The following is a 16,456-nucleotide window of genomic DNA, read 5'->3' as shown; positions in this document are numbered from 1 at the left end:
AGCAGCTGAGTAACATTAACCTTATAATAAGCTTCACTTTCAAAGCTGCCACCTATTTGTGGAATGAATGCTATCTTGAACAAAATCTCCAGATAATATTTTCTTTTTCCTGTTTGTTTGTAGTGCTGGTAGGTGCTCTCAAAGTCTTTTGATACTATTTTGATACAACATTTCATCTTCTGTCTTTAATACCTCCGAGATAGGCTGTTGTGGTGAGAGAGCCTGGGGATTTGTTCAGTGATGGGTGTTCCTGTCCCTCTTGCATCCCGCAGCAGTCCCGGATGGAGGATCGCTTGGACAGGCTCGACGATGCCATCCACGTGCTGCGGAACCACGCCGTGGGGCCCTCCACCAGCCTGTCAGCTGCCCACGGAGACATCCATAGCTTGTTGGGACCATCCCACAACGGGCCAATTGGAAGCCTGAACTCCAACTATGGAGCATCCAGCCTTGTGACAGCCAGCAGACAAGCATCCATGGTAATGATGTTATAAAACACGAGTATGTTTGTGCAGAGCAGCTACAGCTCATGCGTTGAAACTATTGTAGAGCCTACTGAGGCAGAGCTGGGCTGTAAGACTAATATTTATCAGGAAGAAACCACTTGAGATTCTTGTGGAGGAAAAGATGGCAGACAGCTTGCACCTGCTATGGGTTTCCAATTAGAATGTTGGAGTGGGGGTGGGCAGAAATGAGGGGGAGGAAAAAGATGGGAAAACTTAGACTTTGGCCTGGTCAGTGGCCCATAAAATCCTGCTGTGACCATATGCAGAAAGCTGAAACTTTCTGCTGAGAGCGTTTCAGCTTATACATGCATTTTTTCCAGATGTGTAATAATTGGCAGAACCATTTTCTCCTTGAAATGGTGAATAGGGAGATTGAATGGGAAAAGCAGTCGAGAAGGACTGAATTTCAAGTGTTCTGGTCTGGAAAAGCTGTTTATTGTAAATTGGAACTAGTCTTCAATAGCAGATGCTGGCAGAGGACTGGGAGGAAGCTGTTGGAATGTGGAACCATAGTGTGCGCAGGCTCAAAATTTAAACTTTTTTTCTAAACGAAAAGGAGTTTGAGCACAGCTGTAGTGTAAGTAACAATGAAAAGGAAACTACTTTCAGATTAATCCCCAAGAAGGGTGAAATAATTCAATCCATCTCTTAGTTTCTTTAAAAATGTGAACTGTTCTGAAAAAATGTAGTTGAGCTTTTTATAGATCAGAAATATGCTAAAAGCATTACACAGTAAACAAATCTATTTGTAGCATTGCTCACTTCCCTTTTTCTTCCTTTTCATTCCCCCCTTCTCAAAAATGCTTAAAGGAAAAAGAGCTTTTAAAAACATGCTTGTTTTAGTGGTGCCATGTGTTTGCATGTTTACAGCGTAATTTTAAAGACCAGTTACATGCTGTGAAATTTTCTGTTATAAAACAGATTCACAGCTGGGTACTGTGTGATCAAGGCAAAATTTCACCTATCATCAAAATAATTAGGTACCCCAATTGCTGAAGGGTTTGTATTCTATAAAACAGAATTAGTTCCAGGCTCTCCCATTCGCACGTCACACATCCATTTATATTAATTTCAGGACCACTGCAGTAAACATCAAAAAGAACTGGTTGCTTTCTATAAGCTGCGTGTGTTTGGGGGCTTTGGGGAGGGGGTACTTTCCAAATGCACATCCAACTTCAGCTTTCTATACAAGTTCACAGTTACTTTTAGTAATGAAAGAAGTGGTGCATAACTACTTTCGAATTTTTTCTTGTACCTACAGAGATTTAATATTTAAAGAATGTTGTTAAAGTTCTACCATGTTGTAGGGTAGACTCAAATTTAGTCCTACAAATGAAAACTTTTTTCCCTCTGCTCATGATGTGGTGTAAAGCAAGTAACTGAAACTGCAGTGACAATTTTTTTTCTGTGACTTGAGGAACCTTCTGATATTGCTAAGCCAGACAGAGCAGTGCCAAAATTTACCTAAAAATCTCAGTTTCACTTTTAAATAAGCTATAATAAATATTTTATCAACTCAGTTTTTATTAAAATAGGGGCCAGTGGAAAACGACTCTCCAAAATGAAGAGAAGTTCCTTGATCTTCTCTAGTTTAATGTACTTGTGTAATTTAAATGTAATACAGATCTAATTTATCATCTAATTATTTGACTGACAGAAGCTTGTCCGTTAGAAATAAACTTAAATTAAGAAAACAACAAAAAAAAATTGCCTGTACATTTCATCCTCACTTGGTGAAACAAGCTTGCAGATCAGTTTTGGCTTGTAAAGTGAGTCAGCTAAAGAATGTCTTGGATTAACCTTAATTTTGTTACATCAGAATAATTGGCTCCAACAGAAGGCATCCAGTTGTGGTCTTGCCCAGTCCCCAAAGAGCGCCCTTTGACATCATTGGCAATTGCAGGAGCTCAGCGTGCCTCATGGAGTCCTGGGATAGGTGCAGAGCGGGGGCTGGCACATCTGGCTGTGCTGCACACTCAGTGCTTCATTAGTGATGACTGCACTTCAGTAGTGCCCCCCAAGCATCAGGGGTGATTCTTCTTCAATAACCAGTTCATTTCAAGCTCTTATTTACTATTAGGTTGGCATTCTTTTTAAATAGTAAGTAGGAGAGCCGAGGATTTGACACGCGACCTAGACTGTAAGATCCAGCCTTCATTCTGGATTTAAATACTGCTTTACTTGAGATGACATCCAGTAAATTTTAAGAAAATAATGAGTATTGGGCTAACATAGTGAGAAATGTCAACATTGATAACAGTGATTACCTATTTTTGAAGTTTTGTTTGACATAGGGTCAAGAAATGTTCATTGGAATTCAGCACTAAATGAAACTTCCTTGTTGAAGGAGGGTGGGATCTTTGCACAAAACATTTTTGCTCTTTAAAAAAAGTAGGAAAAAAAATAAATTTAATTTCCCTTGAAGATGATGATCTTGGCAGAAGGAGCTAGGAAATGAGTAATTTAACTCCTTTTTATGTAATTAGTGTAACCAGGCATGGTTTTATTTTAACATTTGCTTAATTTTTGAGCCAGATTTATTTTACAACTCTAGTTGACTTCATTTCCTGCTTGCTCTGAATGGTCTTGTTTTCTTTTTAGCTGGGCTGGCCATTAGACTTATCCAAATAGATTTTTAATATCTCAAACTCATCAAATATTTGCTAACTGGCCTTTGAAGTTGATTTGTATTTTATTTCATGTATTATTGAAAAGTTAAGAAGTAATACTTTTTGTTCTTATTCAAGCTGCTTTTTATTTGTCATTGTAATACAATGGAAAAAGAACAGCCTGAACTGATTAAAAATAAATAAATAAAGGCCTGGAAACTCAGTTAAGGATGAAACTCAATCTTTAAGTCAGGGGTTTTTTTCAGGTATAACAGGAATCTAAGAAAATTGGTGATCTCCCTCTGTGCCCTGTGCCTGCTCCAGCAGAAGCATGAAAGGCCAGTTCAGCAGCTTTGCCAACACCAACCTCTGCTCTTGCTCAAACCCTTCCAGAGTTGCTATTTCCCTGCAGAGATTATGCTCCCACTGAACAACTCTGAGCTGTCTGAAGTGTAAAATTCTTGATTACAAAGCTCTTTTCTTTGCCTTAATTACGCACACCTTGGCTGAAGTGGTTTTAATGACCATAGCCAAACTGACCAGCTAGTAGGGCTTGAAAACTTCAAAGACTCAGACCAACAGTGGTATTTTTGTTTTCCAGTTCTCAAAAGCTTTCCGTGCTAAGTGCTCAAAATGAATAACCAAACTAAAGTGTGAGATGCAGAACCAGTATTAACAGGACAGAGATGTCCTTTCCCCACGTGTCACTCTCGGTTCTCCTGCATGCATTTGTGTGTCGTCACTGCCCATGATTTGTCTAGTTTTTGTTTAGTTGCCTAAAATACTTAACTGGTTTTCTGGTTTCAGATCCCAAATGTTACCACTTAAATCAACCGAAATATGTTCTGCCCTCAGGTTTGGAGTTTTTTTTAATTTGCAAGTGTCAGTGAGGCTGCAGATAGTCCTGTGTACAATTCCTGAAATGCATAAAAATGAATACATTGACCTGGTAAATTACAACAACGTACAGTCTTGTAACAGGACTATTGTTTTTCTCAACCTGGGGTTACTGAGGGGTAAGATTTTTGTGATTGCACTGGATGCCAGACCTCTGTTGGGCTGGCCCTGTGTGGAGGAGCAGGCAAAGGGCAGTGATGGGAACGCGTTGCGGTGTGTGCTCTGGTCACTGCTCACAGCAGATCCGAGCGCGGTGCCTGCGCTGGTCGCTCCTCACCGCTGTGTTTCTCTCCCCACACTGTGTGTGTGCTCTGCCTGCCTGCGGTGTGGCAGAGCCCGGCCTTCCGTTTGTCTCCCATTTTGTGTGCCTGGGAATCTGTGAGCTTTGCTTGGGAGGAGAGACCGTGGAAACAAGGCTGGATTAGCGCGGCAGAGGGTGAATTAGCTGGAGTTAGTTTCTCTCGGGCTGAGCTGCCGCGAGCCCCGCGCTGCGGGGCAGCTGTATGGAAATGGGAGCGCCCGGCAGCCGCCGCAGCGCCGCGCTCCCCGCGCCGGGGCACCGCCGGCGGCTCGCTGCCCCCGGAGCTGGCCCTTGGCGCTAGGAAAGCGCCTGACTGCGAATCGCTCACAAATAATAGCGATAAAACACGTCGAGAGCTCGTTTGTTCCGAGCGCCGCCGAGCTAATGGCCCCGGACGCTTTTCAGAAGACTTAAAGGAAGCCCGAGGTTGTGCTCCATTGAAATGCAGATGGGCAGAGCCCTTTCTCTATGCAGTGCGAGCCCAGGGAAAGGAAAGCAAACCAAATTTTCCAACTCAGTGTTTAAGATACTTGAATCTTGGGTAGCTTGAAGTAGCCACCGCACAATTGTAACTGTAGCAAACAGAGCTTTTGGCCTCCACATGGGATGCGGTGACTTTCAGCAAGTCATGTTGTTTGGGGTTTTTTGTTTGCCAGATCGGATTTTCTGGTATATCATAGATCACAGATAAAAATCACTGTTATGGTCAGTTTGGTAACATTTTAGCTCTTAAGATTCTCTGTAAATCCTGTTAATCTAAATTGTGTGCTTTTAATTTGTAGATTTTGCTTTCAAAGGTTTGGAACATGGACTTGAATTCAGGTTTTATTTCTCATCTGTTCTCTGCCTTTATCAGAACTGATTTGCTAATCTCTTGCCTTCAGATTAGCTCTAGATTTGAAAGTTGCCAGGGTTCTGACAGCTGCTGTGTTTGTACACAGCTTTAAGAAATTTTTGCCTTTTTTAAGAAGTAGATTTTGGAACAAACCTGGCCCTGAAACAATTAATGGTCTGTAGCTTGAATAAAAGCACCCTCAAGTGTTAGGACTAAGCATGACCAGAAGAAAATAAAACACACAACCTGCAAGGCATAATTAGGAAAAGACTCAGTTTTGAGAAGCTGAGAGGGAGACTGAGCTTCATGTTGCAGTTGTAAAGAGTGTTGTCTCTTAGGCTGAAAGACCCGGGCCCAGCCCCTTCCTCCCAGCGAGTTCATGACTCTTGCAGGAGCTCGCAGGGCCGACTCTATCCAGAGTAGAACTTCTCACAAACAAAGCTATTACATGCAGAGGAAGATAAAATATACTTGAAATAGCAACAGATATTCCACAGTATACAAGAGGAGATTTTCTGCAGAACAATGGATACAAATAGCAGCCCGGAATGACCTGATATAGTTGTGGGTTGTTGGGGAGGGGGGGTTCCCCCTTTCTTTTTTTGTTCCTGTGCATTAGCTTACAGGAACAAGTGTATATTAAACAAAGGATAAACTTGCATAAGGGTATTTATCTCTCTCTGGGTAAAACCCATACTAAGACATGAAAGGTAAAAGCTGCATTAATTACTCAAGAGGGATTCAAAGCTCAGCAGTTTACTAGGATTGAAGGATTTATTGAAAAACAGTGGTTCTCATGTGTAACTCCAGGCAATAAACCTATTTAATTAAAGGCTTAATCTTCTAGTTGACATGTTTGCTACTGTTCCAATAAAAAGCTTCATCTGTAGCCAGTTTTTGTAACTATACAAATGATAGTAGAATCCCTCGTCTTTGTTCATTTTTAACTGTTTAATTGTACTATGTTGGTTATGTTATAAATGTTTAAGAACTTTTGTGCCTTTAGAAATCAGAAGCTTTAAATGGAAATTGTTGAAATACAGGCAGTGTACCTTTACCCCTTTTTTCTCTACCAAATATTTTTTAATAGAAGTTGATGACAGTATTCTGTATTGAGGAGCAGTTTTTTAACAAGTTGCCTCTTCAGGTTAGGTATGCACACTCAAAGCTGTCTCACATAAGTATCATTAATTCAAGTTTATGCAAAATTAGAATTTTTCAAGACTCTTCATCTCAATGCTTGCTGCTCAGAAATTAAATCATGATGTATTATGAAGGAGTAGATGAAAAAATAGGTGGTAAGAATAGTTAGATACCTGACTCATTTTATTCCACATAGGGTTGGTCACTGCTTGAGACACGGCCCCGTCCAGTAAGGTCTAATCAAGTGTTTCAGTGTAACAGCATCTGTCAACTAAATCTTTCCTTTATTCAACAAGAGTTTTAATCTTGTTGAATAAAGGGTCTCTAACCCAGCAAATACTTTCAGTGTTTTAAACTTTTCTTTTTGGACTATTTCTTTGAATCACATCTTTAATAGAAATCTTTGCTTTGTCTTGCTTTAGGTTGGGACTCACCGGGAAGAAGGTGTCAGCCTCAACAGCAACCATTCAGTTCTTCCCAGTACAGTTTCTGCTCAGAGCACAGAACTAAATCATAAAACACAAGACAGCTACAGAGGTAACTTCCCAGGCTTAAATGCTGGACAGGGTCTGCAGTGGTTCAGAGCCAGTGAGGCCGTAGATCTTGGTAAAATGTCATCAGTGCAAGGGATAGGGGCATAGATAATGTTGAAAAATAAAAATTAATAACAAGTCTGATATAGCACCATTGTTAGGGACTCCTGCAACAATTTTGAGGGCATCCCTCAATTATCCCAGTATAATTTCAAGAGAAGGCTGCCTTAGAGCCATGTTCCTCCAGCTCAAGGGGCCATGATGCACTTGCAGAGCTGCAGCCATTTCCCAGTTTCCCATTTGCCAGGAGAGCTGTGGAGTGGGCTGAGACCAGAGTTCAGAACTGCCAAAGGAAGGAGGTCATTCCACACTCCTGTTTACAGTTCCTTCCATTTTTAGCTGAAGAAGTAAACTGCAGAAAAGAGAAGTCAGCTCCTTTATTGGCATGCTAGCACCATTTAGGGGGTGTTGCACATTCAGCCTAAACCAAGCCTTGATGTCAGTGCAGCTTTGCCCTTAAATTTGCAGCTGAGACATCAGGTGCAAATTTCCTTCTTCACTCAATGTCCTTTTGTCTTAAACAGTGTTTTCCTTAGACTGAGCTGTTACCAATCAAGCTGTTCTGTGAGCTGTGATTGCTTTATAACCCATGACACATGTCCAAGTACAGCAGTGTCACCAGGATTTCTTGTTTCTGTTAGTCCTTCCTGTTGTCCCGGCTCTGGCCCCTCACTGCCATTCTCTGCTGAGGTCCTGGGCAGTGTTTCAGTGCTGTGACACTCACTCTGCTCTCTGGTTGCTTGCAGCACTGTCGGGTGGCTTACAGAGCCAGTCTGTGGCTATAGGTCCAACAGAAATCAAGTCTGAACATAAGGAGAAGGATGAAAATATCCATGAACCTCCCTCATCAGACGACATGAAATCAGATGATGAGTCCTCCCAGAAGGATATCAAGGTCTCCTCCAGAGGCAGAACAAGGTGTGTTGCTGACATAATGTGGAGAATCTGTGCTTTGATAATGCTCAGTAGCACGTTGGCCTTACATTTGATAAAGTTATTGCAAGGCCCAACAGGCAGCTGAAAGGGAGAAAAAGTTTATACTATCTGCTTATATTGAAATACAAAGTAGAGGATTAGCTGGGAAAAATCTCACACTAGTGCCATGCCTGATGTCTGCCTGTGCATGCAAGCGGCAGAAGGTTGAGGGCCCTGCCCAGCACAGAGGATGGGACAATGTCAGAAATGACTGATACTTTGTACCTGGGCCTGGGCTGCCTGTCCAGATGTGAGTCTGTGGCAGTGGAGAGCTCCAGCTCCTCAGCTAACACTGGCTAAATATCCTCCTGAAACACTTTGTCCTTCCCAAGCCACAGACACAAAACTGGGTAAGTGCTTCAGGATCTGCCTGACAGGCCTGATATAACCATTGAAATTTGAGGTAACAGTAAACAATCAGAATTTTGCAACCACAGGTAGCATAATCTGTACTAAGGCATGCTCAATGGCATTTAGTGTGTTAGTTTTAGTAGAACAGAGGTTTTGCATGGTTTTAGACTAAATTGGATGAACCTATATTAAAAAAGGTGCAACTTGATATCATTTGAGGCAGTTCAAGAATTCGGAACATAGCTGTTTAGCTCTACAGTGAATAGAAGAAAAATAGTTCTAGAATTTGCCAGTGTGGTCTTTAACAAAAGTAAAACTTTTAAATAAGCGCATGAAATTGAAAATTCCTTGAATGTGTTTTTATATAAGCTGATGCATTAGAAAATAGCAAAAACTTTGTTGGAAGTTATTTACTCTTCATCTATTTGGAGTCAGCACCAGGATCACTTGTTTGAAATACCAGTGTTATTTCAATACCCTGTTACGTTTCCTTTCTCGCAGCAGTACTAACGAAGATGAGGATTTAAACCCAGAGCAGAAAATAGAAAGAGAGAAGGAGAGGAGAATGGCCAACAACGCCCGGGAGCGTTTGCGCGTGCGAGACATCAACGAGGCCTTCAAGGAGCTGGGCCGCATGTGCCAGCTGCACCTGAAGAGCGAGAAGCCGCAGACGAAGCTGCTGATCCTCCACCAGGCCGTGGCAGTGATCCTCAGCCTGGAGCAGCAAGTGAGAGGTCAGTGGTCTCGGGGCTGGGGCACGCCTGGGGCAGCTTTGTCCATGCAGCAGTGTCTTGAGACCCGCTCAGCCAAATGCACGAGCCACTGAAAGTGTGTTTGCTGTTCTGTAGTGATGCTGAAGTTCTTTAGAAAAAACAAAGCATCACTTTTTTTTTTTAAGGGGAACAAAGTATAAGGTTTATAATTTGACTTTTCTTTTTCCTGTTCAATTAGTCATCATTTAAGTTTTCAAGGTAAATTCTGTAATTAAACTATTGATACATCTTGCTTTAAATTGTAACAAGCACTTGTTTAGTACTAGAAAATATTTAGCAACAATTAGAGATCTGTTTTAGGATGAACTCCACATAATTGAAATATTAAAATGCAATGAATTTATTTGTGTTTTCATAAGATTTTGCATTAAACATGTACTGGGGAGGGAGGAAGCTTGTACTCTAATTGAATCAGAGCTGGGTTTGCATGAATCTTCTTTCTTTGATTCCTTCAAATTTTTCCAAGAAAGAAACAATAGGCTTGCTGGTAGGTGCAGAAGGAAAACTACTTTTTGCCATTCATTCTCATAAGGAGAGATGGTTCTAGGAATTAACATTTGGTTCTTCAACTCTTCTGTTCTTGTGAGTTGGTGAAGCCACAGTTGACTTTAAATCTCCATGTTTATTTTTGCCAAAGATAAGTTGAAGTTCTGGGGCACCTTGCCCTAACTTTTGGTCAGCCCTGAGTCAGACTGGATGGTGGCTGGGAGTCCCTTCCAACAGAAATAGTCTCGTTCTGTGGAGGTGGCACTTCCCAAATGAGTGTCCTCATGCTTTGCTGTTTGGGACTCATGGGCAGCCATCTTCCTCAGCGTGTCACTGATGGAAGTGTGTCAAGTGAAAAGTCTGAGATGTGCATATGTCAGTGGTTGTATTTGCTCAGTGCACTACATCTTTGAATCACTGATGTCAACAAGTGATAACAATGTTTTATTTTTGCATAACTCATTTTTACTTCCTTTTTCTCATTTGTTGCTTGCATTTTACACAGAAGATCCAAGCAAAAGTTAGAAGTTTATTGAAAGGGGCTAAATAACTACCTTAACACAAACTTATGTACTTCATGCAGTAAGGATGAGATGCTGTGTTTTCAGACACTTTTACTGATCCAGTTGTAAGTAAGGAAACACACAGTCTCCAGCCAGAGCTCTTCCAAGGCACAGAGCAACTGTTCTGCAGAGCAGCTGGGGCCTTTGTAAAACCCAGTTTAGCATCTCTGAGAGGTCTCAGGCACTGTTTTGGTCTGAAAATGGTTGTCGTGGTGTAGAAGATAAGGTTGAGCATTAGGAAGTCAGAGGGACGTTAATCAGGCATGGCTTTTGTGTTTAAAAAGCATCAAGTCTATCTCCCTGCTCTCACAGATTCTGTAATTCACAGGAAGCTCCATGTTAACAAATTCATTCTGCCTTGGTCAGAGGACTTCCAGCCCTGGTGTCTGTGGTAGAAAATTTTAGTGCTCAGAGCTCAATGGGCCCCTCTGCACAGGCAGTGTGAATGGAGCAGTTCCTTCCTCCCGTCCCCTGTGCTCCGCGCGGAGGGGCCCTGGCTCCCGTTTGCCTTCCCTCCCCTCTGCACCTGTTCCTCCATGAGTGACCGGAGCTGTGTGACACCCACAGGAGCTTGCACAGTGCTTTGTGTAATTGCATCAACAATTTCCTCTCTCTGCTGGTAAAGACGCTTCTCATTTTGTGATTGGTGCTATTCAAAATGAACCGTTTCAGATTTAAGCTCCCAGTGTAGGCCAGGGATTTTTATCTCCATTTCCTAAATCACTGTAAATTAACTTCCTTTCAAAGTTTCCACGCAATTAAATATTTAAAACTTCAAGGCAAGCCACATTTAGACAAAGAGAACTGTGATTAAGGAAAGTTAGCAGTTTTGGGTTTTTTCCGGTAGGCTCTTTAGGAGTGCTCATCCTTAAGGAAATGCAGTAGGAGGCTGCTGATAATGACTTTGGTGACAGCAGAACTATCAAGTCCATCCAAAATAGTCTCTGTCAGATGAGCTAAAATGCACAGGGGTCACTAAACTGCAGTTACTAGAGGGGTGCCTGTGCAGTGCAAGAAAAGGGCTTGTGCTGTCTGTTCAGTTTTGGCAGACTTCTTGCAGTTATAATTGTATCTGCTATCTCCAACTGCAAAACAGAATGTACTGACAGCTAGAAAATACCTTAAAATGTTGATTAAATTCCACAGTGGAATATATTACATGTTTTTTGTGTGTCTTTTGGACCCCTGTGATTGACATCTTCTGTATTTGATTCATGAAAAGCCATTTTGAAGAACAGAAACAGTTGACTTTTAGAAACTGTCATTATTTGGAAATGAGATCCAAATCTGCATCTATTGAAGCTAAGTGGGGAAGTGGAAACACACCGATGAGAATACCTTGATAGCTGGTCCACAGCTGGTTATTATAAAGTATTGGCTTTAATGTGAGAGGAAATAGGGTTGGGAAAAAAATAATGCTCCTGCCGTATGTGACTGTCATCACAGTCTTCTGATTGAACCAAGATGGGCACAAGGTGATTTCACAGATTGAGGCTGATGAGAACTATCCATTGAGGGTGTGCTGCCTCCCCTGCCCTAACAGCTGGCTAATACTGGGAAGGAAGAAGCAGCAACATTATTAAAACTGGTGTGATGTCAGCAAGGTTGGTAAGAATTCAGCCTACCAACAAAATGGATACATTCAATTTTATTGTATTGTAAATTATAGACAGTTCTCATTTAGCACTTAAGTGTCTTATGCTGATAAAGAAGGTGCTTTTTAAAAGTTTCTGAAGGTGTATGTAGGCTGCTGAAAGGGTTTGGGCTTGGCTTTTTGTCTCTTTGGTTGTTTTTAAATAGCAGTTTAGGAGCTGTCTGGCAGGACTTTCAGTGGTGATTGTCTGCAGCTTTGGACACCTGTGGGTGAGCAGGGAACACAGCAGCTGAAGAAGGAAGCTGCAGAGCTATTTTTACTCCAGGGTTCTTGTATCGATATTGCCCGTGGTGTCGGTGTATGGGATATTGAGAACTCTGATTCTTCTGTTACAGAACGAAACCTAAACCCTAAAGCAGCCTGCCTTAAGAGAAGGGAAGAAGAAAAAGTTTCTGCCGTATCGGCAGAGCCACCAACAGCACACCCAGGAAGCCACCCTGGCCTGAGTGAAACTACCAACCCTATGGGTCATATGTGAACACCAGCCAGGTACGTCACGCTGCCTCCTGTGCTTTCTGCTGGCCCAGGGGGGGACACCTGGATGTGGAGGGCTGAGTTCTGAGCTGCCAGCAGCACCGAACTTCTCTGTGCTTTCACGTCTCTCAGCAGAAGCAGAAGGCTGCAGATTTGTTTGGGTTTATAATAAAACCCCAAGAAATTGTCGTCAGTGTCTATTTTCTTGCCTTGTTGCCAATGGCTACGTCTCTTGGCTCAGGTGGCCTTCTTGGCATGACATCAGAGGAACAGTGAACAGCTTGCTAGATAAGCCAAGCTTATTAGAGATGAATTATACATCTTTAAATGGTCCAAATATCACATTAGTTGATTTAAAAATCCACGTATTGTTTCCCAGTGCTGATACAGTCTCAGGGACTCCTCACCCCAGAGAGATTTGCTCTCTGGCTCAAGGCCAGTCATTCTAACTCCTCTCATTTGCCCAACAGAGACTGGGAGCTGTCTTAAGTCACAGCCTGTATTCGTGAAGGTAGTTAAAATTTAAAAGTAATGTTTGCAGCTTTGCAGGGTAGCCCAGTATGTAACATCTCATTGAAACACACTTGTGGGGAGCCCTCCAGGAATATCAGTCTTTTGGGTTTATTCGTGTTGTTGGTTGGTATTCTGCATAGTTGGGAAACCTTGATTTGAAAAGGAAAAAAAATTTAGTATTCTGGTAGACCTGTTCCAAAAAGAATAAAAAACTGGGTTCAGTGACTTGTTTTAATCCAGAACTTTACTGAATTTTATGTTTTGGGAGGTTTCTTGTTGTGTCTATTCTAATTCTTAAAGCTTTGAATTCCTCTAATTTGTTTTATTTCCTACAAGAGCAATTGGCTACATTGGAATTGTCAGATAATTTTAAATTTACAGCCAACTTAGTCTGTTCTTGCCATATAAATATAAAGAACCACTTTCAAAAGTTTGGTGTCTTTGCTTTTTTTAATAGCAGTAACTTTGTGGTTGACTGAAGTGCAGCGTTGACAGAAAGGGCTGTACAGCAACATGGAAATTTACCTTCAGGAGGGAGTGAGCTTGGCACTGCTTGATTTGGAGAGCAAAGTCAGGCACCAACTGAAGGTCTGAGATGTGCAGATTATTCTTTCTGCCTTATCCAGAGGGGCCCAGCAGAAGGTTCTTTGTAGTAATCTCTTCCATATATCATGTGTAAGACAGACATCTCTGGAATGGCGGATTGCAGGGGCTCTCAATGTGATCTTCTTTTGCACCTAAATGACTGAAAATGCCACCAAATCCAGTTCAGATTAGGGCTCTAGTGTTGATACTAAGCTTTTTAATTATTCTTTTCCTAATAACCTCTTTCTTCTCCTAAATTTCCTTCTAGAATTCCAGAATTATTGGTAGGATACACAGAAGGTGACCTTTCTTCACAAGGACACAGACAACTAACATTATATGAAGACACAAACCTGACAGGAGAAAACACTTGAAGCAAGAAAACCCAAATGCAATCTTATGATCAAAGCTACTGGTCAACACCTGCATCAGGAGTGAAGATACAAGATCTTCAGACAGAATTTCAGCCCATGAGATACTCTGAACATATCATTCTGTTGCAAGCAGTGTGTCGCTTCTGCACAATCAGAGACTGTTGTGATCTCTCCACTCATTGTGGAAGTTGCCTTGTGCCTAAACTGAATTGACAAATGCATTGTAACTACAAATTTTATTTATTGTTATGGAACTGTAAAGGTCTACATATAAAGGGAAAAGTTAACATGTTAAAAGCTGATAAAATTTCAGCTGAATGCCAGCATTTACTAGAGCTGTTCACATTCAGAGAACAAAGCAGTGACAACCGTCGACCCGTAGCATTCCCAGCATACCTATTAGTGTCTTAAAAAAGGAAGGGAAAAGTCTTTTGTTGTCCTTTCCTCTCCTTTTGCCATATGACTAGTGTTTTCCATGCAATAGGAAACTATTCCTTGGTATAGCTTTTTTTATGTTATTTTTGATCTCTGGTAATCTGAACAGTTATGGTCACAGTTCCCCTTCCATACTGAGCTCTGTGCCTCAAGCCACTCAGAGGCCTCATGAAGGCTGCAGGCTGGAGCAATACTGTGACCATAACATTTCTTGGATTTAAAAAGTGATTTTTATTTTCCCTCAGACTTTCTTCAAACATTTTTTTTTTCTAATTATAAACAAAACCTTTTTAGGCTTCTAGGCTTCATAGTAAAGCTTGTAACGTGAAGTGTAAATTGGGTGGGGAGAATCTACTTTGTTAGAGTTGCTTTGTTTTCCGAGCAGTAAGTACTACATATAGTACATGTAAAGTGTTAGCTGTATGTAAGCACAAAATGCATTAAAATACAAAGGAGATTTTTTTCAGGCTGTAACTTTGGTGAATAGTAAAATCCTAAATTCACCGTGGCAGGTAGTGTGATGATATAACCACCAGCAGGGTGGGCTTATTATGTAATGGAATCTTAAGAGCAATGGTCACCAGTTTTTCCTTCCTGTACACGTTAACTATCATGTCATGTTGTATGGCTTGTCAGTGGAGAAGAAATAGTGTGAATCAAATGCAAATACCCCCGTCCCAAGCCATATTAGCATTAAACCTTTAAATGTTTCTCCACCAGAATAGTGTCCATAAGTATTCCTTTGTCACAGATGTGTTGAAATGGTTAAAATCCCTTTGAACTTCCATGGAAACTGTCTTCCACTGCAATGACCATGGGAGGAAATTTCCTAAGCCAAGGTTGTCTGAGCTATTGTTTATATAGTGCATCTTTCATCACTGGCAATTGGTTCACACACAAAACAGGAACAAAACTATAATTTTTATGAAGTCATTTAATTTGAAAGAACAAAAGATGGATTGATAAAATAAACTAATGAATTTAAGCTCATGTTCTGGATGGTTCCTAACAAAACAGTTTGTGGAATTAGTGGACTCATTTCTATTACTTTAATTTGCATATATCATCAAATAACACCTGATTATATCTGTGGCCTTGTTCTTCATTTCAGTGTTTATCAGCTAAACGGAATTTGTTGCTTATGACGTGTGAAAGTGATCACGTGCCACTGCCTGGCCTTTTTCCTTCTAAGCTTGTTGTCTTTTTGGCTATATTAGACTTTGCAGTATGCCCAGAAGCTTTCCTTCATAAAATAGAAAGAAAAAAACATTTGGCTTATTTTTCACTGTAGCTAGTCTTTTATACAATAATCTTGTAAGAAAATTTCTTGAATTCTAAATATTACTCTTTCTAGATTTTTGAAATCAAAAAAAGTTTTCAGTAAAAAGTTTCTTACTTTATTTTACTATATTAGGTAGTAAAAATGTAGGGTTATTTACCATAACCTGTTCATTAATATCAGAAATTTACAATAGCATTGTAAGACCATAGTAGGGTTCTAGCATACCGTGTAGTACCTATGGAGTATTGTAAGAGCTAATTGTCCGAGATGAATTGCTTCTCATCTTGTTCTCCAGTTTCCATTGTTGGTTTATTGCAGATTTGTACCCTGTGTCAAATTTCAAGGTATTGCTGATAAACCTTTCCAACCAGCAGCAAGAAGTTCAAAAAATTTCTGTCAATGTAACAGAAAACACTATGTATATAACATTTATGTAGCAATAAATGTGCCATCTTTTTTTAACATGGTAAATCAGTGAGTTTTTTAAATTTCTCTCTCCTCATAGGCAATGTGCTGCTTGAAAAACAGAGGCAGAACTCTTCTGCCTTTATCAGAACAAAGCCTGACACTTTCTCAAGGAGCAGAGCATGCTGCAGGCACAAGTGTTGTTGCTCCTGTGAAGCCAGGCCAGAAGTGCCCAGTGCCTGAGGAGCAGCAGTGCCTGAGCTGCATTTGCTGCTGCAGAGCAGGAAGGGCATTGCACAGGCAGACAGCAAACCTGGGGCTGCTGGTCCCACAGGCACAGCCTCGTGTACAGCTCCCTCCTGTCACAGGCTGCCTGGACCTGAGCCCTTTGTGCAGGGAACTTCAGTGCCAAGCTCCTGAACTGACTGATGCATCTGTGTAGGTTTTGTGGCACTTCAGGGGGGACAGTGCTTAGTCCAAGCCCAGGAAAGATGCAGCTCCTCTGTCTGTGTGCAGTGCTGGTGTCTGAGTGTGGGGTGTCAGCACAGCTGCTGTGCTGGGTGTCCTTGGTGACCTCGGAGCCCGGGGTGCAGCCAGGCACGAGCTGGTTACAGACAAAGCTGTGGCCAAACGGGGCTCAGCCCCAGCCGTGCCCGCTGCCTCTCGGAATGGCTTTAGCAGCAGCAGTGGGAGGGATGCCCA

At 41.5% G+C, this 16,456-nt stretch overlaps 1 protein-coding gene across 12 annotated transcripts in view; it reads left to right on the top strand.

Moving 5' to 3' along the window:
• TCF12 (transcription factor 12) overlaps nucleotides 1–15,820 on the top strand; it is a 158,672-nt gene extending 142,852 nt beyond the window's left edge. For 4 of the 12 annotated variants that reach the window (XM_039723405.1, XM_039723409.1, XM_039723412.1 and 1 more), the window contains 6 exons: nucleotides 273–479; nucleotides 6,714–6,828; nucleotides 7,631–7,802; nucleotides 8,712–8,944; nucleotides 12,022–12,175; nucleotides 13,527–15,820. In XM_039723405.1, the coding sequence (XP_039579339.1) occupies nucleotides 273–479; nucleotides 6,714–6,828; nucleotides 7,631–7,802; nucleotides 8,712–8,944; nucleotides 12,022–12,164 (870 nt within the window). In that variant the 3' untranslated portion in view covers nucleotides 12,165–12,175; nucleotides 13,527–15,820. Of the gene's footprint in view, nucleotides 1–203; nucleotides 480–6,713; nucleotides 6,829–7,630; nucleotides 7,803–8,711; nucleotides 8,945–12,021; nucleotides 12,176–13,526 lie in introns of all 12 variants that reach the window. The other 8 variants (XM_039723408.1, XM_039723410.1, XM_039723415.1 and 5 more) reach the window with 4 other exon arrangements.
• The last annotated feature ends 636 nt before the right edge of the window (nucleotides 15,821–16,456 follow it).

Source organism: Passer montanus, unplaced genomic scaffold (assembly GCF_014805655.1).
Source record: "Passer montanus isolate IOZ18808 unplaced genomic scaffold, ASM1480565v1 scaffold5, whole genome shotgun sequence".
NCBI classification, from domain to species: Eukaryota; Metazoa; Chordata; class Aves; order Passeriformes; family Passeridae; genus Passer; species Passer montanus.
This window is presented reverse-complemented; position numbering and strand designations above follow the sequence as displayed.